Source organism: Pantherophis guttatus, chromosome 2, assembly GCF_059756535.1.
Source record: "Pantherophis guttatus breed Tessera chromosome 2, ASM5975653v1, whole genome shotgun sequence".
NCBI classification, from domain to species: domain Eukaryota; kingdom Metazoa; phylum Chordata; class Lepidosauria; order Squamata; family Colubridae; genus Pantherophis; species Pantherophis guttatus.
In genome coordinates this window covers 128,945,152-128,969,157 of record NC_142064.1, presented here as the reverse complement: position 1 = coordinate 128,969,157, position 24,006 = coordinate 128,945,152, and the positions used below count along the sequence as shown (strand labels likewise).

General features: G+C 41.6%; 3 protein-coding genes across 5 annotated transcripts in view; 1 reads left to right on the top strand and 2 right to left on the bottom strand.

Annotated features, from left to right (window-relative positions):
- Nucleotides 1-657, bottom strand: part of MBD6 (methyl-CpG binding domain protein 6) — a 29,728-nt gene extending 29,071 nt beyond the window's left edge. Inside the window, exon 1 of the mRNA XM_087886703.1 lies at nucleotides 522-657. The gene's annotated coding sequence lies outside the window, so the exon portion shown is untranslated. The remainder of the gene's footprint in view (nucleotides 1-521) is intronic.
- A 119-nt stretch (nucleotides 658-776) lies between these two features.
- On the top strand, nucleotides 777-11,815 carry DDIT3 (DNA damage inducible transcript 3). Of its 2 annotated transcripts, none has more exons than XM_034419233.3 (4): nucleotides 777-932; nucleotides 3,178-3,231; nucleotides 7,508-7,672; nucleotides 10,946-11,815. In XM_034419233.3, the coding sequence occupies exons 3-4, from the start codon at nucleotides 7,532-7,534 to the stop codon at nucleotides 11,369-11,371; spliced, it is 567 nt and encodes a 188-aa protein (XP_034275124.2). In that variant the 5' UTR covers nucleotides 777-932; nucleotides 3,178-3,231; nucleotides 7,508-7,531; the 3' UTR covers nucleotides 11,372-11,815. The 2 variants fall into 2 exon arrangements, with proteins under 2 accessions (XP_034275124.2, XP_034275122.2); XM_034419231.3 differs by having other exon boundaries at nucleotides 10,943-11,815.
- MARS1 (methionyl-tRNA synthetase 1) overlaps nucleotides 11,774-24,006 on the bottom strand; it is a 27,962-nt gene continuing 15,729 nt past the window's right edge. The window contains exons 12-22 of one of the 2 annotated variants that reach the window (XM_034419228.3): nucleotides 22,592-22,762; nucleotides 20,704-20,799; nucleotides 19,837-19,954; nucleotides 19,459-19,672; nucleotides 18,023-18,154; nucleotides 17,371-17,475; nucleotides 16,739-16,922; nucleotides 15,583-15,654; nucleotides 14,002-14,028; nucleotides 13,031-13,096; nucleotides 11,774-12,086 (exon numbers count right to left, since the gene is read on the bottom strand). In XM_034419228.3, the coding sequence (XP_034275119.2) occupies nucleotides 11,958-12,086; nucleotides 13,031-13,096; nucleotides 14,002-14,028; nucleotides 15,583-15,654; nucleotides 16,739-16,922; nucleotides 17,371-17,475; nucleotides 18,023-18,154; nucleotides 19,459-19,672; nucleotides 19,837-19,954; nucleotides 20,704-20,799; nucleotides 22,592-22,762 (1,314 nt within the window). In that variant the 3' untranslated portion in view covers nucleotides 11,774-11,957. The remainder of the gene's footprint in view (nucleotides 12,087-13,030; nucleotides 13,097-14,001; nucleotides 14,029-15,582; nucleotides 15,655-16,738; nucleotides 16,923-17,370; nucleotides 17,476-18,022; nucleotides 18,155-19,458; nucleotides 19,673-19,836; nucleotides 19,955-20,703; nucleotides 20,800-22,591; nucleotides 22,763-24,006) is intronic. The other variant, XM_034419230.3, reaches the window with a different exon arrangement.

Genomic DNA, 24,006 nt, shown 5'->3' with positions numbered 1-24,006 from the left:
AACTCTCATTTTATTCAAAAGCAAATGCATTACACAGGCTTACTCCTTTCAAATCTGTGCTATTAATCCAGTAAGGCAGCTCTATTTATCTCATTTACATTCCAAAAAAGGCTCCCCCCCCTTTTCAGGTGATGATAACAACAATAATAGGGTAGAGTAGACTTAGAGCAACAATGGGCCAAGTGCCGTATTATGTGCAAGGACAGCTCAGGGAAGGCGCTGCCGCTGTTTTCCCCAGGGAGAACTGGCCCTTTAACCAAACGGTGGGCGTGGCGTGACGTCATAAAAGATGATCAGGGGGCCTCCCAACGTAATTCGGCCTAGTTTACTACTGGGAGACTTGGGCACGTAGGCTCGTTGGAGGAGGAGGAGGAGGGGGGGAGGGAAAAGAGCAAAGGAAACAAGGCAGGCCCTGTAAAGGGGATCTAGCAGGGCCAAGGTCAGGACTCCGGCCTGGGCTTTAGCTGCCGTGACCGCCAACGGTTGCCAGGACATTGCATCATCCCCAGCACATGACTCACCCACTTAAAGACTCGTGACCCTGAAGGGAGGGGGGGACATTTCGGGAGGAGTCATTTCCGGGTGCGACGCGGCAGTATCCACCGCGGCGGAGCTGCGTCACCCAACACTGGAGAAGGCGGGGCGTAGCCAAAGGACGACGACGGCCCATTGGGCGGCGGCTCCCTTCGTTCCGCCAATGGGAAGGCGCGGCGTCGCCCATTGGGCGGCAATGGCGCAAGGGTTGCGTCATGCCGAGAGGGGAGGGGCGCTCTCTTAAAGATTTCTGGTGACCATCCCGAGCAGGAGGCGGGAGGAGGCATTTGGGAGCCGGCGGGAGTCGAGAGCGGAAGACGATGAGCCGCGAGAGGAGAATGAGCCGCAGACAGCAAGTTGGAGAGAGGATCGCGGGCGAGAAGGGGCCGCGTGGGAAGGTGCGGAGCCTGGGAGGGGGAGAGAAGCGCCTGGAGACTCGGGCTGCCTGCGCTTAAGGAAAGCCCTTTTCGGGCGCCCGATGGAGGAGGGTTTGCAATGGCTGGAGTGGAAAACCCGGTGATGCACGGCGGGTCTAGCGCTGTAAACCGGGCTCCGCTTTGCAAGATGCGCGGCGATTGCGTTGCCTTGAACTCCTGGCCAAAATTGGCCGGTCCCTTTTCTCTCTCTGCCCGGCCACTAGTTGGAAAAGCTCGTTTTCTTCGCCCCTTTTCCTGCAGGGTAGCGATGGTGCATAGATCCTGGCTTGTGCCGGGTTTGCTTTCTACCCAGAGAGAGAGAGAGAGACCAGAGGTCGAGGGGGTGGCTTTGCTCATCTCCCAAACACTGTGTTTTAACATTTTAAACAGAACGGGCTGTAAGATTTCTGTATACATTAGAAAGATGGGGGAAGAGTGTGAGTCTATTTTTTTTATTATTATTAAACAAAAAAATTCATAAAGGGATGAGTAGAGTAGGGGTACATGTTGTAAAACCGATATACGGTACAAGGCGTTGAGGATTCCCCCTAAGCAACTCCCAATTTCCTTCCTAGCAAATTGGAGTGAGGTGCCCAGATTTCCAGGGTGAATTTAAGGATGGTAGCTGGGGTTTTGTAGTGGAGCCAAACCTTCTGCTTTTCCTGGCTGGCTTATTAGTTTCCAGTGCAGAGAAGGGAGAGCCTGGTGGGGCTTGTTTTTTCTCTTCTAAAATAATTTGAAACTGTGGGCGCTTGGCCAGCTCGGAGGCTACATCCTTTCCCACAGCTGTGGCCTGGCAAGTGACCCTGAGGACAAAACATTTTTTTTTTTGTAGCACGCTTCCCCCACCCATCCCAATGGGAATGAAATCCTGCCTTGCAGAGAACTTTGAAGACTTTAGCAAAATTTATTAAACTATTGGAGAAGTCTAAAAGGGATGCATTCTTGTTGGTAGCGGAGGACAATGCCGCAACATTTCCCTGTCAAGTTTGGAAAGTCCCTGCCCTCCCCCCTCCCCCTTTGGTTACTTGGAATGCCTGTTTCTCTAATTCCTCCGGGACCATTCTCCTGCACACACATAAACATACATCTTTTCCACTAAGCTGCATAACAGTTCTTGGATCCCTAATTCTCCTAGTTTCTTGCATCACTCGGGGCTGATGAAAACCAGCGGTGTGTCCCCAGTGCCTTTTGTGTTCCTGTGGGGTTCAACGTAGCGTTGCTGCTTTGCTGTTTGATTTGGGGCATTGCAGAAATCTCTCTAGGAGATGCATGGCTAGAATGGAAGGCAGCTGTCCTGGTTCCTGCTGCCCTGGGTGTTAAAGAGTACAATCACACACTCCCAGTGTCCCTGTCCATGAAGCTTATTGGAAAAAACAGATTTAGAGTATGATGCATGTAGAGAGTATCAAGTTGTAGGGATGGAAGGAATTTTTTTTTCCATAATCAAATGATATTTGGGTTTTTTTTCGTATTTTACTAAAAGGGAACCTCTAACCACTTAGATTTGGGAAGTGTAGATTCTGAGTCTTACAAGTGTAGACATGGTTTATTTGGTCTGCTTGGCAAGTGTCTTCTCATTGGCAGTTTAGCATGACTCCATACTAATTTGGCCTCCTCTACTTTACAAGGTGGGGATAGAATGAATATAACTGTTTCTGATGCTGAGTTCAGTGAAAAAAGGGTGAGCTGTGTTTTTCCATCTGGATTTGCCCTTTTTAATAATAATAAAAAAATTAGAGTGTTGGAAATAAAGCATTTAAAAGAATTTTAAAAATGGTCTTGAGTACGAGATGCATAAACATGCTATTTCCAAAAAAGCCTAAAGGCCTTAATAATTGCCTTGGCTGCAATCTAAATCATGACACAAAGGGACATGTCTGTCTCTCGATAAGAGATTTGTTCAAATCCTGTTATTTAGAAGCATCTAAAATATATTGAGATTCTCTGATGGTTGAGAAAAAAAGGAACTAACATGCAACATATAGGTATTAATGAGCTTGAAGAAGAGGATAATGCTTCGGTAAACAACAGCAGTTCCCCGTTTTAAATGATAGGAGTGGAAAAAAAATAGTAAAGGAAATTTGTGGTGCCCCCATTCCACTCCGCTGTTTAATGTCAAAGGGCAAATGTGGAAGTGGGGCTTTCCTTGGATGGGTGTAACATATTGATGATACACGGCATCCTTTTTTACTAATAATCACAGACTTTTCTCTTATTCTTTCAGTTTCGAACAAAAAATCGCACGCTAATACATCACCACACTTGAAAAAAAAAAAAGGTAAGAATCCAAGAAAAGTAGGTTGCATGGAGGGAAAATTTCGGGAGAATTGTACTAAGCTTCAAATAGATTCATTTTAAGAACTCTGCATTTATGAGAGTAAGAACTGTTGAATTCAGTGGGTTTGCTCCAGAATAGACATGTTTTAAGATTGGATTGTAGAGTCTTCTGGCTTTCAGGCCTTCAGAGTAGGCCAGGTCAAGAAACAGGTCATGGCAGGGATTCTAGGAATGCTCTTTGTAGGATAGAATAACAAGAAAGCCTATAATTATCACTAAGAAATTTGAAGAACAGTACAAATTTTGAAAGACAAACTAAGGAAAGTAATGTGGATGAAAAAGTGCAATGAAAGAAATAGAGAAGAGAAAGAAAAAAGCTGTAAAGAAGCAACTTTCAATCTTCTTAACACCAGTTACAACTACCTTTAGATTTTGCCCTCTCTCCACAAGGTTACATCATACTGTCCTTTCCAGAGTCTACCCTTTCTAATCATCAGTCACAAGTTCATTTTTTTTCTTTTTTCAGCAGAAAGTCCAAAACGACTTTCCAGTCATTAACAAATGTAGTTGTTGATCTTTAATCAAACAAGTCAACCTCCGCTAATTCTGTCCATCTCTACCAGCCACTCCTTCATTGGGTGAATTTCACAGTCTTTCCATTTTTGTGCCTATAATAATCTCAGTCTTCCTTAATGCTTTTCTAATTGTCTATCCATTAGTCCCAACAAGAAAAGTTCTGGTTTTAATCTTTAAAATTTGTGGTATTGCTGTGTATACTTGAACCCAAAACTTTCTGGCTGTTTTGTAAATCTACCAAACATGATAAAGTGACCTTTGTGCGTTTCACATTTCCAACATAAATTTTCTTCATTCCCAAATCAGATCTAGTTCCTTCACCATGGGATAGGCACAGTGAATGGGTTCCCATGCTAGTACACCAAGGAGGCACTGCGTCTTTCAGGTTTGGGATTTGAAGTTTTGACATTCCCCCGCCCCCATTGTCATGTGACCACATTTTGGGGGCTCCACAACCGGCCCACATCATGACTGTGATTTATGATATCCCCCCCCCCCCCAAAAAAAAAAAGCCAGGGTTTACTTCGCAGAAAAAAAATTCCCCATAGTGAACAATGGGCTTGCAACTGCAGTATTCACTTTACAACCTCTGCAAAAAAGATCATAAAATGCCGACCTGTTTTACAACTGTCACGACAACGACCAAAATTGCAGGCTCAATTACGGATGTAAATCGAGGATTACCTGTGACTCTTTCAGGCAGGAGTGTCCAGCGTTGCTGATCTTTATAGCATAAAGAATATTATGTTTAGCAGGAAAGTTGAATTTAAAAAAATAATATATTATTCAATTTTATTCATTCACTCTTTTAAAACTGGTTTCTTTGCAAGGCAGTTACAGTTATACTGTAAAAATATTTGTGTTCATTTAGAAGAAACTGTAAACCAAGCTCTTCATAACAATAATGTTACCACTTGCAGACACAGATGTTAACATAACTTACTTACCGTTCTTTCTTTGACCCCCAAACTGGTGTACTTATATTGCACAATATGACCTTCTATCTGTATAATTTACAAATATTTATATCATCATAAATAAATGTCCTTAAGATGCCTCAAATCTCTGTTGTTCATATGGTTGTTATCAATTATTATCTGTTGAAATATGCCTAGAATGGTGGGCTTATTCATGTAAAGTATTTGGGTCAGTGGGGAGGGCATGCATATTTATGTGAATTGAAGATATTATCTGAAACCTTAAAGAGAGGAATCTTTTTTTATCTTTCAAAACAATAAATAAATGCCCTGGAACAGAGAATCTACATGGAACAATGTAGTTTGTACTTCGAAAGGCACTTTAAAATGAATAATTGGTTTTTGTGGGTTGTTTAGAACAAACAGTGGTTTTTAAAGGTTTTGCAATTGTTTCTTTGTGAAAGACAAGGCTAGTGCTTTTCACTAAGAATATTTTAAATGTCTTTAAAATTAGAGCCAATTTGGTGCAGGGATTAAGATGATGGACTAGAAACCTGGAACCTTCAAGTTCTAGTCCTTCCGTAGGCATGAATGAAAGTCATCTCGGTGACTTTGGGCCAGTCACACTCTCATCCCAACACAGGGTTGGGACAACACAGCCGGAAATCATGGCAATCTGCCCATGTTCAAGTTGTCAGTTGACACAGACCTGCTTGGCCTTTACATAAAAGGCTAGGCTTTTTTCAAGATGCCTGAAATTTGCTTTAGTGGTCCAATATGTTTCAGAGTTTACCTCACACAGGAAAAGCTAATTGGACACAGAGAGTCTTCTCTGCCACCTAATGTCACTATGCAAGCCTTCACTGCTCAGTTATGAGTCACTCGTTTTGGCAAACCTGCTTGTGGCTCTGTTAATTGCTTATTCAGAGCCTACAAAAATGGAGGGAGCCTTCTGGTCTGAGCATGTCCCAGTTGGCTTCAAAGCCGAGGAGGAAAGAAAAGTTCCATGTCTGAGACGTAGGAAAGCTTGGCTAGCTCTCCCAGCCTGTCTTGTGATGATGACTCACCTCTTTATTTCTCACAGTGCAGGAGGTTTGGTTTTGCTAACCTCCTCCCATTGTTAAGACATCTGGAAAATCCCTAGCTTTATCACCCTGTGCAGTGTGACTTGAATACAGTATTGAATTCAGAGCTTGAATAAAGTACAGGGAGCCCTCGACTAAACGACCACAAGTGAGCCCAAAATGTCTGTCGTTAAGTAAGACATCTCTTAAATGAGTTTTGCCCCACATTTTACGACCTTTCTTGCCTCATTTCTTAAGCGAATCACCGCAGCTGGTAAGTTAATAAACTGGTTGTTTAGTGAAGCTGGCTTCTCCCTTGACTTTGTCAGAAGGTCGCAAAAGGGGATCACATGACCTTGGGACACAGCGAAGGTCATAAATATGAACCGGTTGCCAAGCACCTGAATTTTGGTCACATGATCCTGGGGATGCTTCAAAGGTCATAAATGTGAAAAACGGTCATAACTCACTTTTTTTCAGTGCTGTTGTAACTTTGAATGGTCACTAAATGAACTGTTGTAAGTCAAAGACTACCTGTATCAGCTCACAGCAGGTATATGGAGAAAGTACCCCATTTCCCTGCCTCAGTTTGTGTGGTTTTCCCAGTAGGTCATTTAAGAAAAATAAAATCGATAAAGACACCCCTGAAATGGAATGCTTCGTGGTTACATGGATACACGCTGCAGTTTTGCTCATATATATCTACATTGTAAATATAATAGACCAATTTCAGCCCTGTATCAAAAGTATTGTCTACATTGGCAGCTGCATTTCTTATCAGGGTGGATAAAAATCAATGATTTTTTTAAAAAAATCAAAAAAATCAGATTTTTTTTATTTAAATCAGATTTTTTTGATTTTTATCAAATTTATTTTAATAAAAAACTTTTGGGGTAAAAATCTATCATAAGATAGTTTTCTATCTAAAATACATAAATAATTTAGTTTATTCAGCATGAAATGGAGCTTAGTTATGTAGCATGAGGCTGTATATTCTGCAACACTGGGACTATCGGTGAGTCAACAGTGGGTCAAAGGAGTAGCAGAGATGACAGTTGCTCTTTAAAAATTATGATTTAAATCGAGTTGATTTAAGTCAAGCCTTTTTACTAGTGATTTAAATCATGATTTAAATCATGATTTAAATCAACTCGATTTAAATCAAATCCACCGTTTCTTATTCTGAAGAAGTCCTGCAAAGTTCAGAACTGGCTTGTTAGGAGATACAGTCAAGTGACATGTAAAATGGCTGACGCCACCCCAGGCCTTAGTGATATTGAAGAGCTGCTCTGCCTTGCTAATATGGTATTCAGCCTTTCCCCAATCTAGTTGCCCTCTTAGGCCCTGCATTCTGGTTGGTTCTCCTAAGAGTGTTGCCCAATTGCAATTTGAGGTTGCTTTACCCCACTCTTCCCCTACAACCCATGGCTGATTTTACTGTTTTTCTTTTAATTTTTGCTCTTAAAAGGATTTTCTCTGCCTCAGGTACATTAAGCAGATTTGTAAGGGCTCCTTTGGGGAACATGAGAGGGAAGATTTCCTAACATAAGAGATGAGAAGGTCTTCTACTTGCCCATTGTTGTAGGTGATCTGAATTAAAATGGAGCCCTGGAGAAACTTTTCTTTCTCCCAGGGCAAATCTAACTTGCTGAGTTGCGTACGGCAATCTACAGAGATGTTATCCAGTTTTCTGACGGCACCCATAACTTTTATCTTTCAGAAGCAGTGTGGCTTTCTCTGAACCATGATGGCAGAATCCCTGCCCTTTTCACTGGGCACACCAGTGCCCACCTGGGAATTGGAAGCCTGGTACCAGGACTTGCAGGAAGTGTTGTCCTCGGATGTATCCAACAGGACAGACCTCTCTGGGGTTGGACAGGAGCAGGTGAGTCAGCTGGCTTTTCTTTGATGCTTCCAGGACTGCGGAGTCCTGCATTCAAGTGGATGGTTGGGTTCTATTATGGGCTGGCTCTACGTTGCGCTGTTTTTGTATCCTAAATCTGCATTGGAGGGATGTAGCCACTACCATCAGTAACAGATCTGGCAATCCTTTAAAAAACAGGCACATTCATTATAGCATAAAACCACGTTCCCCGGTCAGGTGCCTTCCAGGTGTTCCCATAATTGCTCATGCTGGCCAGGTTTGGGGAGTTGTAGTTGCACACACAGCTGGAAAGCAACAAATAAGAGGTAGATGCCCTTGTATTTTATTTCATTTATGGTTCCTCCCCTCCAGTGGTGGGATTCAAGTAATTTAACAACCGGTTCTCTGCCCTAATGATTTCTTCCACCAACCAGTTTGCCAAACTGCTCAGAAAGTTAACAACCAGTTCTCCTGAAGTGGTGCGAACTGGCTGAATCCCACCACTGCTCCCCTCCATCAAGTGATGATCCGCAGAATTTTGTTCTAGAATGCTACAGTTAATTAATCTTTCAGTATTTTCATTTTTTTTTCAAGTTAAGGTCTCAGTAAAGTCCAAAGAGTTATTAGACATTTTTCAATTTAAAAATGCCTGACTAAATTGTAGCTTCCTCAGGTCTTTCCAGGGTGGCCTTATAATCTAAGCATGTGTGCTCAGAAGCCATTTGTAACCTTTCAGTAAATGTATAATTTGAGTAGTGGGCATATGGGAGTGTTCTTTCTGGCTGCCTTCCACTATAGCAAAGTTGAGTAACACTGCATTATAGACTAATTGCACTAAACTCAGATTTAAGTAGTACAACTAAGATGGTTCCATTAAGTGTTTCATTTGAGCTGCTTTTGACTCGTTTTTTCTGCCATGACTCCTACCCGGTGGAACGTCAGTCACCCCTCATCCACCCCAATCATGCTGGTCCCAACTTGTTGGCCTTCCAGAAGACCATCAAAACATGATTTTAAGGATCCCATGATAGAATGAAGCCTGTTAGATGATGTTAACTGATGTGCTCTTTGTATGTTTTGCAGCCATTCTGTCTTTTAGGGGCTTTTTAGTTGTGGTTTTTAATAAGTTTTAATGTATTTTGTTGTCATGTATGAGTTACTACACATGAGTCACTATGTGAGATGGACGACTTATATAATCCACCTAGCCTTTTGAAAAGTCCTGAGGACTTGGCTTTCCCCCCCGCAAGCATTGGAATAGGATGAAGTGACTGCATGTCAGAAACTTGGTTTGGGGCCAGGTTTTTGTTTTTAACATTTACGGTTTTAATGTTGTTTAATTCTTGATTGGGAGCCATCCTCAGTTTGGTCTAAGATAGGCAGCTATATAACCATTTTATATAGTCTGAATTAGTGGTGGCTCAGCAGACTGATAGCATTGTGATTAACACCAGCTGTCTGCAATTACTGTAAGTTCGAATCTCACCAGGCTCAAGGTTGACTCAGCCTTCCATCCTTTCTAAGGTAGGTAAATTGAGGACCCAGTTTGTGGGGGCAATAAGCTGGCTTTGTATAAATATACAAAAGTATGAAGGCTATTGCTTAACGCATTGTAAGCCGCCCTGAGTCTCCGGAGAAGGGCGGCATATAAATCAAATTTAAAAAATAAATAAATAAATGGTGATAAATAAAATAGGCAAAAGGTGATATTTTAAAATGCACCCATGCTAAATTTATAGTACTCATTGGTCGGTCATATGTTCAGAAGCAAGCCCTTCAGTACAATACTCCCAGTCTTCTAAAAGATTACTCAAATGTGAGATGGGCAGTATATAAATGTAATACATGTCTTGAGTTGTTGGTGTGCTTGTTGGGGTGTGTTGTTTCTTAAACTCCATGACATCTTAAGAGAACACATGCACAGGCTTAGAAATTATTCTTTCCTTAGAAATCTTATTATTCCACAAAGACCCTGTCAAATAATGCCATGAAATTTTAATTAGATGGTGCCGATATGGGGATATTTCTTTAATAATAATCACATTTTGATATCTTTAATCCATTTGCAGTCTTCTTCCTAACTCCAAGAAATACGAATGGAGGCAAGGGCTTAATACCAACATGGCTGCAAGTATAAACTTTTACCTTCATTATCTCCTGTCAGCCACCAACCTGGTAAAATCTCATTACTAGAGGTTGTGGCAGCATCCAGCTACACTACTAAGTGTGAAATTTTGGAATAGGATCCCCCATTTTCTCCAATCACAAGAGCCCCTTACCTCAGGAATAAACCGGCAGTCCTTGTTTACTAATCACAATTGGGGTCAGCAGCTCAGTCATTAAGCAACGTGAAACGGACTACTTATTTTACTTCAGCTTTTCTCTGCTTTACATGCAAAGGTTGTAAATGTCAGGACTGGTCACAAAAATTACAAAAATTACTTTTTCATCGTTGTAACTGAATGGTTGCTGTGTGAGACAGTTGCTAAACAAGGTGCTCTTTACATTATATTGCTAGGGAAGTAATAGGCATGGCTTGGCTACTGTGCATTTGGGAGGCGTTGTTTTTGTCAGATCTCAGATGATGCAATTTCAGTAACAAACAGATTTGCTACTTTGGCAATTTGGTATCTCCCAATTTGTCTTGGTGGAGTTATTTGAACCAAAGTTGGCTATTGTTCCATTTTTTTATCTGAGTTAAAAGTTTATACAATACAGGGTCCTAAGGTGTTGCATATAACTTCTGTTTCACTACATGATCACTTTACCCTATACTCGGTTAGTTAGACATGCTACGTGGGCAAGGCAACTAAGCAAATGGGGACTGCAGAGGAAGGAGGAGTTGTGAGTTATAGAATTTTCATAAATTCTCAGATTGTGAACTATAGTTCCCACGGTGGTGCAGGAAACTCTTCTGGATGCAAAGCAGATACTGAACATGTATTCATGTTTTCTTAGGCACCAGACCACCTCTTGGAGATCAGATCCCAAATGCTGCACGACTAAAATCTTCCGGTTAAATTGGACATTACAATGATTTATATAACACCCATCCCTTACTAAACGACTGGGTGGATTTTTTCCTCCCTCCCACTATATTTTCAAACTTGTGAAAAAAAACAGGCAGGAAAGGCAGCCAGCAAACAAAGCCTTCTTATCAGTTTGACAGCTAAGAACGTTGTTGTTTTTTTTAACTCCACTCTGCAGCCTGCCACAGGGGCTTATTGGAGAATGGAGGCCAACAATATGCATCCTCTTTTAACCCGTCTCTTGCTCCCGTTTCTTTTTCAGAAGGAATTCGATGGCTTTGATGGTGCTGCTCTCTTGTGGAACTTGGAGACTTCCAATTCCTTGGAGCTTAGTGGGGATCTAATGACAGGAAACTATGAGTTGGAGCCTGATCTTGCAGCAGAACTTTTGGAGCAACTGGGCCAGGAGCCCCCAGGGCCAGCGGAGTCCGATTCTAGCCATGGCTCTCCTACACAGACAGGCACAGATGATGACGAGGGGATGTCTACTAGCCGGAAGAGACGGCAGAGCGGCCAGCCTCACGGGGGCAAGAGACAGCGGGGCAGAGAACGGGAGCAGCAGAATGAGCGCAGAGTGGCTGAGCTGACAGCACACAATGAACATCTCCAGCAGGAAATACAGCGCTTGACCGCTGAGGTGGAAGCTACCCGAGCGGCGCTCATCCAACGGATGGTGAGCCTAAAGACATGATGGGGGTCCTGGGACACTTTCTGCACTGAAATTATTTCTCCTTGCTATGGACTGAAGTGTGCGGGGCTTCATCCTTTCCAGATCGAGTGACTGTGCAGCATGCCGAAAGGGGGAGGCACTTGTCGACACCTTAAAAAGCACATCAGTGCCCTGCGACACTTTACTTTGAAACACGTTCTTTCTCTGAGTAGCCAAGTGGACTTCCCTTGCAGAACTGTACTCTGTGTGGCCCAGATATTTTAGGCAAAGAGGAGATCCCTGACTTTTCTAGAGACTGACTGTGGCAGTTATGGAACTGACTTGTTTTTTTTTAATAGTTATATTTATTCTCGTCCTTGCCAGGAGATTGCAGGGAGGAATGTCTGCGTGTCTCGTTCTGTACAACAGTGCTTTGTGCTTGTGTAAAGAGCAATAAAGTATTTATTTTGTCCTGTGTAATCCCAACAATTTGAAAGTTCTGGAATTGTTCATGGGAGTCACAAAAAGACTAATAAAAGGAGAAACTTAAATGGGATCACAGTTGCTAGCAATTGTCACAAAACCAAATGAACCTGAGACGTCTTGATTGCGATCACAGCTCCGCCGGTCACTTTTTCTGCTTCCCTTTTCCTTCTACCACATGGTGCTGCTTCTGCAGTTCCACCAACTCTGAGACCACGGCATCAACTTGCTCTTTTCTGGCACCCTGAGCCTTTGTGTGTTTTACATGGTTACCCTAGATAACAAAACTGCAGTCAGTATATGGCAACCTTGTTCAAGAGGAAATTCCAAGTTAAAAACAACATAAGCTAAGATTTCCCTGGAAATCAGACAGCATGTGTTCTGTTAATAACTTATTTAAAAAATTTATCTATTGTAGTTTCAAAGAAAAGGGAAACAGAAATAATATTGGTAGAAAAGCAGACTTGCATGGAAAACACTATATTTTATATATTGTATGATGAACGTTTAAGGGAAATACGTATATCTAGCCTAACAAAGGATTAGGGTATCACGATAGCTGTCTTCCAGTTCTCAATGTATGACAATTGAGCCCAAAATTTATGTTGCTAAGTGAAAAATTCGTTAAGTGAGTTTTGCCCCATTTTATGACTTGACTTGCCATATTTCTTAAGTGAATCACTGCAGTTGTTAGTTAATAACACGGGTTATTGAGTGAATCTAGTCTTTTTCCATTGACCTTGACTGTCAGAAGGGGATCATATGACTCCGGGACATTGCAAACCGTCATAAATATGAGTCAATTATCAAGCATCTGAATGTAAATCACATGACCATGGGGATGCAACAGTCATAAGTGTGAAAAATGGTCATAGGTCATTTTTTCCAGTCTTGTAGAATTTTGATTGCTATGGTCACCGGGCATCTGAGAACAAAATGTGGGTATTTCACAAAACGGCTATCATGTTAGGAATAGCTAGTTGCAGAACACCTATTTAACCAGAGCATGCTAATGTGTAAACTACAAATTTACAAGTCGGATTGGCTGGAGTCATGCTACATGCTCAGTCCAAAGAAGCAAACCTCTTATTAGTATGTTGGGCAAATTCACCATACTAGAACTAGAAAAATAGTTTATTTTTTAACCCTAACCCTAAGCTTAATGATAACTACACTTGTTGCTAACCTCATCTCCAACATGTCAGAATCCAGTCTTACCCGTTTATCTCCTTCCTGAAGTTCCTTCCCTCCCAACGTTTTCTGGATATTTGCAGCTGCTTTTTGCTAGAAGCCAAAGAAGATAAAAATTATTAAATTGAGCCACACCTCTCAACTTTTTAACATATCTTACTCACACCATGCTTCTATGATCTCCAAATCGGATTATGCTTATTGACAAGAAGGGAAAACAATAGCACCAGATGCTAAAAGTATTACAATACAGCTAATTTCAGGAAATGGAGAAAGAGGGCATGCACTACTTCTTAAGCATCATCCATAAAAGGAATACTGTGTTGTCACAATATTGAGGTAAAAGGCAGAGACAAAGGACTGGTGTGTGATTGTAGCAATCTTAACATTTTTGGGAGGAGGAGGATTGAATTTGCAATACAAGCTACACAGGAATGATTATCATGGTTAATAAGACATAGGTACATGCTTCTTGGAGGAAGGATTTAAGTTATATTATGGCTAGAGCACTTCAGGAATTCATACAAGGATTTGATTCTCTGGTGGTAGTCTAGAATCTAAAGGATGCTTGTGGAGAGATAATAATAATTTAAATGTATATGTTGCCTGATTCCCAGTGATTTTGGAAAATTTATAAATTGTTTAAAACAAGAAAAAGAACAAAAAAAAAGATAAAAATAGCAGGGCGACAAACTGGGTAAGAGGAAAGGAAAACTATCTGGGTTAAAGGGAAACTTCAGTCATCCTCACACCAAAGCCCTGGGTGAAGAACCTTCAAAACAGGGTAGGGGCCATTTGTATTTCCCAGAAGTTAGGTGCTGTTACAGAGAAGGTTTGTTTCCAGGATTCCAATAGATGGTATTGCTTAACTGAAGGAACCTGGAACGTGCCAGCCCAACCAGATCAGATTGGCCAGGCAGATATTGTGGGAGACAGGTAAACCCATCCGAGTACCTAGACCCTATATCACAAAATGCTACCCGGTTAACAAATTTTACCTTTGGCTTCAGTGGGAAGTCTTCAGACTGGAAAAGAGGAGAAGGGAACCAGAAAAAGACCAGAAAGAGGCAGGAATAGTTAGGTGCTACAGCAGTATCTAAACCAGATTGCCCAACAAAGAGGAGGAGGAGGAGGAGAAGGACACAACAACTACAGGAGAGATTTACTAATATCTTGAATTGCAACAGTTCATTTAATGACAGTTCAAAATTACGCATTAATCCCCTCAAATATTTAAGACACAGTCCTGAAATTACGAATATTGCAGTACCGTGGCAGTCATTCACCCTTATGAACGACCGCAGAGGCACTGCAACATTCAAACTGCCTATTCCCCCCCGCCCACGCCCCACAATTGCTTCCCCTCTCCCATCCTGCTGTGCCAGACTCACTTGCCTTGCAAAAATTTCTCTGTCTCCTCTCTGCTGCGGTTTCTTTGAGAGCAGGATGATTTCGCTTCCAGCATCCAATCGGCTTGCAAACGCTTTTCACGCGCTGAGAGTGAAATGTTCTGGGGGCTGTGATCTCATGCAACTTCAGGCCGCCATTCTCTGCTAAAGCGAATGTGTGCCTGAAGTCGCACGAGATCACGGCGCCCAGAAGCTTCCAGTCTCCGCGCAAAATATTTGCAAGCCAATGGGAAACTTTGAGGCAGCAAAATCCCGCTGTCTTAAAGCACGTTTTTGCATGGAGACTGGAAGCTTTAAAACGAGGTCTTTTAAAACGAGGTCTTTTAAGCATACTCGTATTATTAACTTTACAATACAGTGAAACCTAACTATCCAGACCTCAATGGGAAGGATCAAATTCTGCTTCATTATAATGTTGTCATCACACAATGACACCAATTGTGTAAATGATGCAATCTGTGACATGATTGGCCATCTCCTCCCCCAACCAGTTCATTAAAATGAGGCTTTGCTGTATGTCTGGTTCCCTACCATAAGACTGTGGAAGGCACACCATAAATGGATAGATCTGCTTTTCCCTTGGTCAGAGATGCTGGAATGTGGGGTGTAGCAAGATCCTCTGTGTGAATGGACACCTCTCTCCTGCTCAATTTCCTCATTTCGGTGGCATATGAACAATCCCTCTCAATTCTTTGTTCCCAGTCACCGGTTGGCAATTACAGCACTACAACTCAGCAATTACGAAGTGAAACGAGAAGTCGAGGCCACTGGTAACACGAGGAGTATATCTGCATTTTACAAAGAGGATGTGATTTCATCCTTGGTTTTTTTCAGTAACTATGATGCATGAGTTAGGAGGAATTGTAGAGGAGGCAGGCGTATAACCTAGCGATCGACAAAGAGGCTTTCCTTTGTGGGGACGGGGGTTGTGCATTTGGTTCTCGACCACACAGCAGCTTTAAGCGCACCCTGCTTGTCAGGTTTTCTCCCTCATCGTGAAGAGAACAGGGGCATCTGACTACTGATCTCCCAGCTCATAAAGTTGTGAGGTACAGCAAAAACATCCCAACTATTTTAAGGAGCCTCAGAAGAGGTGTAGAGATGTCTCCTCTCACTGTCAAAGGCTTCCAAAGAAGTCTGGAAGAATCGGTTCATTCCACCATTTCTTACCTGTCCTCCACTGAAACGCTTCCTCAAGTTTTCAATTTGTTCGGCCTCCAATTTTTGGAACAAAGGAGTCACCTGGAATGAAATGTAGAAGAACATGAAAAATCGGGGGGGGGGGGGTGTTGCTTTGTGGCCTAATTGCATACATAAAGGGTTATATGCTTTCTATAAGTTTATCATCCGAGTGCTGTATCCGGTCTCCTCATTTATATAGTTGCATGTAAATGTTTGGAATTCTGTGGACAGTATCTGATAAAGGTACAAAAGGGTGGAAGGGTAGCATGGCATAACTTAAGTTCCCAACACTGTCACTTCTGTCTGTGTAACCGTTAAGCTATTGTTTAATATTAAACTATTCAGATTAATATCAAACAATTTATATATATTTCACAGTATCACATATTCACCCAGATTAAAGATTACTGGATACCACTGAGACTTGGAGAGGGGGGGAGGTGGGATTTAAATCAGGGATCTCCAAACTCCTCAGCTCATCAATCCCTTCTTAAGGTTTTCAGAATGTTCATCACCCCCAACTAGGCCTAGTAGTTAAGGCGCCAGGCTAGAAAGCAGGAGACTGAGTTCAAATTCCACCTTAGGTGTGAAAGCCAGCTGGATGACCTTGGGGGGGTCACCTTAGGGAGGAAGGTGTGTTGGATATGTTCATCGCTTTGGGCTATTTGTAGAAATAATAAAGGCGGGATACAAATAAATATGAAAACAATTTAATAAATACTGCTATAACTAATAGTATTGTGATAAAAACATCAACCCCTTTGATAGTCCCTTTGACCCTCAGGCTCAATAGTGACCACTCTGGAGAACCCTGATAGCCACATTAGCCAATGAAAGAAACTTCGAGACCATGAAATTCTTATACAAATGGTTTTCTTTTTCTTTCTTTCTTTCTTTCTTTCTTTTTCTTTCTTTCATTCATCCATCCATCCATCCATCCATCCATCCATCCATCTATCTATCTATCATCTATCTATCTATCTATCTATCTATCTATCTATCTAGTATGGAACAATATTTCTTACATGAATCCTGACTGCATCTAAACTGGTATTATTTATCCTTTTTTTCAGGTATTTGGGAGAACTGGTCCTTAGCACTGTTTCCATCACCTACCACATGGCTTCCATCCCACAGCACATACCGTGCCAATTTGATGTCCAGCCGGCAAAGTGCGGACGAAGTCATTGGTCACAACATTAAAGCTGGATGCAATGCACAGCTGGTCCTGGATTGCAGCGCTCACATTGGGCATATAAGGTTGCAACACAACTGATAGCAAGCTTGCAATGTTTATAGCCACCCCTATCACGGTGCTTGCCCGTTTTCTAGGAAGAAGAAAAAAAAACATCTCTAAGAAGTAAAAAAAAAACAGCAAAGCCAAGAAAATGATGCAACATCCAATAGGCAACGCTGAAGGTTTGGTCTAGTCCTTAGCCATGAAACCTGGCTAGGTGATCTTGGGACAGTCACTCTCTCTGTGGTTGTTGCGTGGAAATTAGGAGGAAAGTATGTTGAATATGTTCGTTGCCTTGAGTTATTTGTAAAAATAATCAGGCAGGATACAAATTTAAAAAATCAATATTTAAATAAATATCTGAAAATAAAACCCAGCTCACAGGAATAAAGGCAGAGAAGCCAATGCATTTTTCTCCCCCAAACAACTAACCTAATTCAAATAAGTTATATCCCAAAGTTGGGAGGAGAATTCCCTTAGTTGGTTCTGCTTGAAGCAGATCATCACAAAATAGCATTTGCCCAGGATCAGACACTCACTTATTTGCATCATTGCCTTTGATGCATTTCCAGGGCTCATTGACCTGAAGGTACTGGTTGCCATGGCGAGCAATATTCAAGATGCTGCGTAAGGCATCACGAATCCTATGAGAGAGAAAAAAAAAACCAAGAGATAAGTTGTTAAAGTAGCAGAAGTAAGGAAGAAAATGGCAGTTTACTCCCTGTTGCTGAGAAATAGTTGGCAAAACTGAGCAGCTCTCCCATGCAAACATTCCAGTAAAATTTGGTGGGCTTCTTTCAAATTCTCAAGCAGCCACTTAGAATATGTTGTCTTGGACATTTCTGGTCAGGCAAACTAATAAAGAATATGCAAATTATGTCCAATGTTTTTAATTTTGAACTACTAATAAAAAAAAATAATTAATCGTAATCTCATCTGAAGTTTTCAAGATTATGAAACCAGCATTCACAAACATTTAGATATTCAGTGTCTAATATCTTCTGTGTTGTTACTTCACACATTCAGAGCCAATCTGGGACAATTTATAGCTCAGATGACTCCCCACAAACAGAGAGGATAGAAACAAGTCTTCCATTTTTCTCAGAACTTCTACCACTGTAGTTATGAAAGGTTTTTTTTCTAAGCTACAGATTACACAGCTCCTAGAGTTAGGAGATTTCCAGGACGTACTTGACCTTCTCCAACAACTGGTTGTATTGCCGCAGCTCCAAAGTGATGTGAGCCAACAAGCGCTTGTCATCCTGGGTTAAGTCCATGGCAGGGACGCAACCCCCAAAGAATTTGCACACAAAAGTCCCTGCTCTGAAAAAGGAAGCAAAGACAAGAAAGAGAGCTAAGAGGATACATTAAAGTTTAGTGCATTAGAAGTTTACAGAAAGCTAGATTCATTCTCATCTTTTATTTCCAACTATCATAATCTACCCATCTAGGCAACTCCAGACAGTCCAATAATGAAAGATGTCTACACACGGTTGACTTGATCCATTGGTTACTTGACACTGCCTAATCCATATTCTGTAGATAATAGCTATGGACTTGTTCTGGTACATCTGGATCTCTCACTCCAGAAAAGGGATTTACTACAAACAGAGATTTAACTAGTATGGCACTCCACAGCAAAGTGCTTCTCCCCCCCCCCCATCCTTTTTCTTTTTTTCCAAATGCCTCCACCTAGTAAATTCTTGCACTAGCCAAAGTAAGTTTTCTTTTTCCTCTTTGGGATTGACCATTTGAGTCTTGATTTCTCCTTTTCATCCTCAACACATTAAGTTTAGACAAACAGCAATGTCTAAATGTAACTCCTATGAGCAACACAATGATTGCTGAATGTCTATGGAGATTCTCAGTCATCCAGGTCATGGTTGTCCTAAAGGTGCTTTTTCAAGAGGCAACTGGACTTTCTGGTTTTTCTTTGAAGACGTTTAGCTTTGATTGAAGTCAGTCAGAGCTGAAGAAGCTTCTTGAATGAGAAGTGAAATGTCTTCAAAGAAAAACCAGAGAGTCCAGTTGCCTCTTGAAAAAGCACCTTTAGGACAATGATTGGTGTTTTGCAAAATTGTCTCTCAAAATTTTCAAAGAATGCCCTAAATTTTATAACGTCACTACATCTTCTGAATTTTCAACAATCTCATACATGAACACCAAACTATCACACAATACAACTTTGCCCACGAATGGTTGCTAATATGTCTTCTTGTTAGGGGATGGTTTTGTGTTATTCATTTTATTGACCGACATAAAATTCTGTCCATCTATGTGAGATGTTGATGTTCTTCAGAATTAGAGAACCACATGGGTCATTGCACACAAGGTATAAAATGAGCCCAAAAAAGTTACTGACCTGAAGACAAAGTAAAAGGATGGAAAAAATAATCCTCCTTCACACGCACAGGGTCTTTTCAATTTTAACCTTTCTTCCTATTGTGCTGCTTCACTCCTCATCCTAACTCTAGGCTGGCCTTTGCAGTTAGCTAATAAATAGTTTGCCTGAATCTGATTTTTTTAAAAAATACTGCTCTTTAGCTCACCCTGTACTCAAAACAAAGCTATCACGTTGTTGTACTGAATTCACACTATGGACCCATTCTTCTCTTGCCCAGATTTACCTATTGATAAAATTGCCAAGGGTGTTTAGCAGCTCTGAGTTGTTTTTGATCATGAGATCATTCCAAGAGAAAGCACTGTCTTGACTCTCTGGCCGCAAGTAGAGCAGGTAAAAGCGCCAGATGTCTGCAGGAATGCCTGTGTCCTTGGCCATATCTCCAAAAACTCCCACACCACGGCTTTTGGAGAATTTGCCATCCTCATAGTTCAAATATTCTACAGGGAAAAAAAAGAGGGCGAAGTTAGGAACTCCGTCAGGGTTCCTCTGTTGAAGAAAGGGAATGCAATTGGTCAACTTTTGGTTCTAAGGAACCCAACAAGACTAGAAACCAGGAATGAAAAATGAGGGTTGTGGTTAATTCTCTCCCCACAGAAATTACCTGTTGCAATTAGATGGTTGACCAGGGTATAATTATCACCAGTGCCCAGCAAGGAGCAAGGAAACACAACACTGTGGAAGGGAACATTATCCTTGGCCATGAAGTTATAAAGCTGAATCTGAAGGGAAAGAAGAAAGAGTGAAAACATGGCGTAAGAGCCCCGGTGGTGCAGTGGTTAGAGTGCAGTATTGCAGGCTACTTCTGCTGCCTGACAGCTGCCTGCAATTGGGCAGTTCAAATCTCACCAGGCTCAAGGTTGACTCAGCCTTCCATCCTTCCGAGGTCGGTAAAATGAGGACCCAGATTGTTGGGGGCAATAGGCTGACACTGTAAACTGCTTAGAGAGGGCTGTAAAGCACTATGAAGCGGTACGTAAGCCTAAGTGCTATTGCTATAAGGCACACTTCTACCTCGACCTTCTGACAACTCCCACTCATCTTTTGTAGACTCAAATGACTAATGATTGTGACAGCATATTATCATGATTAATTTTTTAAAAAAATAGACTTAAGAAGCTACAGACTTCATAATAATCTCATGAAATTTGCTAAGGTGAATTGAAGAATTTAAGAAGAATTTTGGTTCTTAAGTAGTGAGCGTGTTTAATACTCAGAAGAGCTTATGTACTAGAAAGATGGAAGATTTGCTTATTTCCCTGCCGCAAAATTATTTATATTATACACATTACAGAGATATATAAATGAATACAGAAAATTTCATAACGATATATTCTTTCATATTATAAATAAAAAAGGTAAAGTATTATAAATATTGTAAAGATGTATTCATAGTATTATACATATAAATATATATTATGATATAAAGAAAGGAATCAGCTTTCAGAAGGAAGTGACTGGATCAGCCCACCTGTTCTGGGTTCTTCCACCATTTCTCCCACTGGTCAGTGTAATTAGCTGTGATGGACAGATAGCCAATTGGAGCATCAAACCAAACATAGAATACCTATTAAAAGTAGGGAAGGGGTTACACATAGAGATAGACCCACAGAGAACAGAAAAAGAAGTATCTGCATAAGCAGTTGAGATTTGGGCTTCATACTGTACCACTTGCACATCTCTTGGCTATTAATTACAAGTAACCCTTGAGTTACGAATGTAATGGAGCCTGCCCATTCCACTTGTAACCCAAGGATTCATGGGAATGAATCTCATTCCTTGAATGGGATCACTCCCTCCTTTCGCCCAGTGGTGGGCTGCTCCCGGTTCGCAAGAACCGGTAGTAAAAATTTCTAGTAGTTTGGAGAACCGGTAATAACATTGGCTGGCCATGCCCTTGAACCGGTCCCCAGCCCAGTCCCCGCTCGCTTACCCCGCCCACCTCATCAGAGGCTTTTTTTTTTTACTTTTAAAAGCATTTTTTCTACCTCTTCAGTCGAAAAACTGCTTTTAAAAGTAAAAAAAAAGGCTCTGATGATTGCGCAGCTCAGCTGGGATTGTCAGAGGCCTTTAAAAGCATTTTTTCTACAACCTCTTCAGCCAAAGAGGTTGTAGAAAAAAAATGCCTTTAAAAGCCTCTGGCAATCCCAGCTGAGTTGCCTGATCGTCAGAGGCTTCTAAAAGCATTTTTTTCTGCAACCTCTTAAGATTGTAGAAAAAATGCTTTTAAAAGTTAAAAAAAAAAAGTTGGCCACACCCACCGTAACATTACCCCCCCACCAAGCCACACCCACAAAATAAGCCACCCCTACAGAACTGGTAGTAAAAAATTTTAGAACCCACCCCTGCTTTCGCCCACACATTCGCTAATTGAATGTGTGGTTCATTAAGTGCACATGAGATATTTCAGTGTGGGGAAGGCCAGGGGGGGCCTAGTGATGGAACAGGCCACCTGATTAAGACCACCTAAGACCTCCCTGACCCACTGAAATATGCTTCCCACAATTGCTCCCCCCCCCCCAACCTGCCACGCTGGATCACTTACTGTGCGAAGATCTAGCAAGCTGTCTCCTCTCCAGCCTCTCAGTCACACGCGCCCCTCCGGAGCTCCACTTAGGCCTGCACAGGCCTTGCCCGGCACTTTGCAGGCCAAAATGGAGGTTCGGAGGGGCGTTCTTAAATACTAGGGGGTGCTGATCGCGTAACTTTGAAAGTTCACTAAGTACCATATTTTCTGAGGGAAGATGATGACTCCCAATTAAAACAAAGAAAAATACATATAGAGTTTCCGGACAGAGGTGGCTCTTCACCCACAGACTTCACAAGTGTTTTTCTAGATTCTGCATTCTCAGTGAGGCAGAAGCCAGTTCTCCCTTTCAATAGCATATGCCTCTAGTTTGAAAGAAAAATAAGACAATGCACAAGTGTACAGTACACTTCCAATTTAAGGGTAATGACTGGGGGTGCCTTATCTTTCTTTTGGGTAAGTATAATTAATTCACATTATGGTATTATTGCTCCCACAGAGACTGTTGTTCTTACTTCAAAATAGATGTTCTATACAGACCTTCAATTCTCTAGAACACGAGTGTCAAACTCGCCGCATCCTGTTGGCATCACATGATGTATCGCGGTGTTTTTCCCTTTGCAGAGCTTTGGTGGGTGTGGCCTGCATGTGATGCATTGGCCAGTAGGCCGCCAGCTTGACATCTCTGCTCTAGACTATAATTTACATACTTTAACTACTGGTTTGCTAAATAGGGCTTGGGTGAACTTTATTTCCAAGCTATTCACATTTTATGTCTAACAGTGTGACATTCAATCACACAAAAAATGTCTCTCTCTGTCCCATTCCTCACCTTCTCACGGAAGCCATCAAGTGGAACTGGTGTGCCCCACTTCAAGTCACGAGTGATGCAACGTGGTTTGAGGCCATCCCGAATCCAGGAGCGGGCGATGTGTCTTGAGTTGGGGGTCCAATCCCCATTGGACTGGGACACAGCCAACCATTTCTCCAGACTCTCTTCTAACTAGTTGTTGAGAGGTTTAAAAAAATAAACAGGATTTCTGGCTATGATATTTCAGGATGTAGCACGTGCCATGACGATACAAGTGCTAGGCAAATAATATCACATCTCTGCTTAAATCAATTTTAACATTTTCTCTTTTGTACTTCTAATGCTTATATGCTACTCAGAGTAACAAGTAAATAAAAAAAATAGCATTTAAAGATAAACATTCCTTATACATAAAAAATATTACATGCTCAGTTGTGGCAAATACAGTATTCGAGTATCTAATAGAAGGTATATAAAAAATGTATCAGAAAGGATACATTTTGCAGAGAGGATAGGACAGAAAATTTTTATCCTTTTCTGTTCCTTTACCCTTTAAAATCTCCCAAATATAAGGTTGATTTTTCATAGTTGTCAGAACCTTTCTAAGGCTTGAGACATCAATTTTCTGCCCCAATGCAAAACATCATTGGCAACCTTCAGTCTCAAGAGACTATGGTATCATGCTCTGGAAAGAGGTCCTAAAACAGCATCTAGTGTGACTAAAAAGGCTAATTCGAGAGTGGCAATCCCTTCCACACTGAGGGCAGATACATTCTGTCCCCTGCCCAGCACCCAGATTTCGCTGATTCCGGGACTGCCTCTTTGCCTCAGCCTGCCGAACAAGTGTCTCTTCGAATTGGAGAAGGCCATGCTGCGTCTTTAGCCTCCAAGCTGAATGATTGGAGGTCAAGGTTTCCCAGTTGTTAATGTCCATTCCCAGGGCCTTTAGGTCTCTCTTGCAGATATTTTTATATCGCAGATGTGGTTTCCCTCTGAGGCGCTTTCCCTGCACTAATTCTCCATACAGGAGATCTTTCAGAATCTGTCCATCAGCCATTCTCACGACATGCCCCAGCAAAGACGTTGCTGTTTCAATAGTGTATACATGCTAGAAATTCCAGCACGTTCCAAGACTGCGCTATTTGGAACTTTGTCCTGCCAGATGATGCCAAGAATTCGTCGGAGACAGCGCATATGAAAGGTGTTCAACTTTCTCTCCTGCCGTGCGTAGAGGGTCCAAGACTCACTTGTGCCCCAATGCAAAACAAACTAGAAATATATATTACACAAAAAACAAAATTGGATCCAAAAACCAAATATAGTACTACTCCACCTTCCAAAGGGTCATAGAAGTAATTAGTAACTATTTTAGCTACTTCTCTTCAGTTTCTTATATGGAATACTGAATTAGAAGCCATTATTAATTCTTCCAACAC

What these genes read in the sequence shown, in the direction of transcription:
- DDIT3 (XM_034419231.3), top strand. Translation starts at nt 7,532, where the DNA reads ATGATGGCAGAATCCCTGCCCTTTTCACTGGGCACACCAGTGCCCACC. An exon ending in CTGGGGTTGGACAGGAGCAG is followed by an intron (nt 7,673 to 10,942) that starts GTGAGTCAGCTG and finishes TTTCTTTTTCAG; the next exon opens with AAGGAATTCGATGGCTTTGA.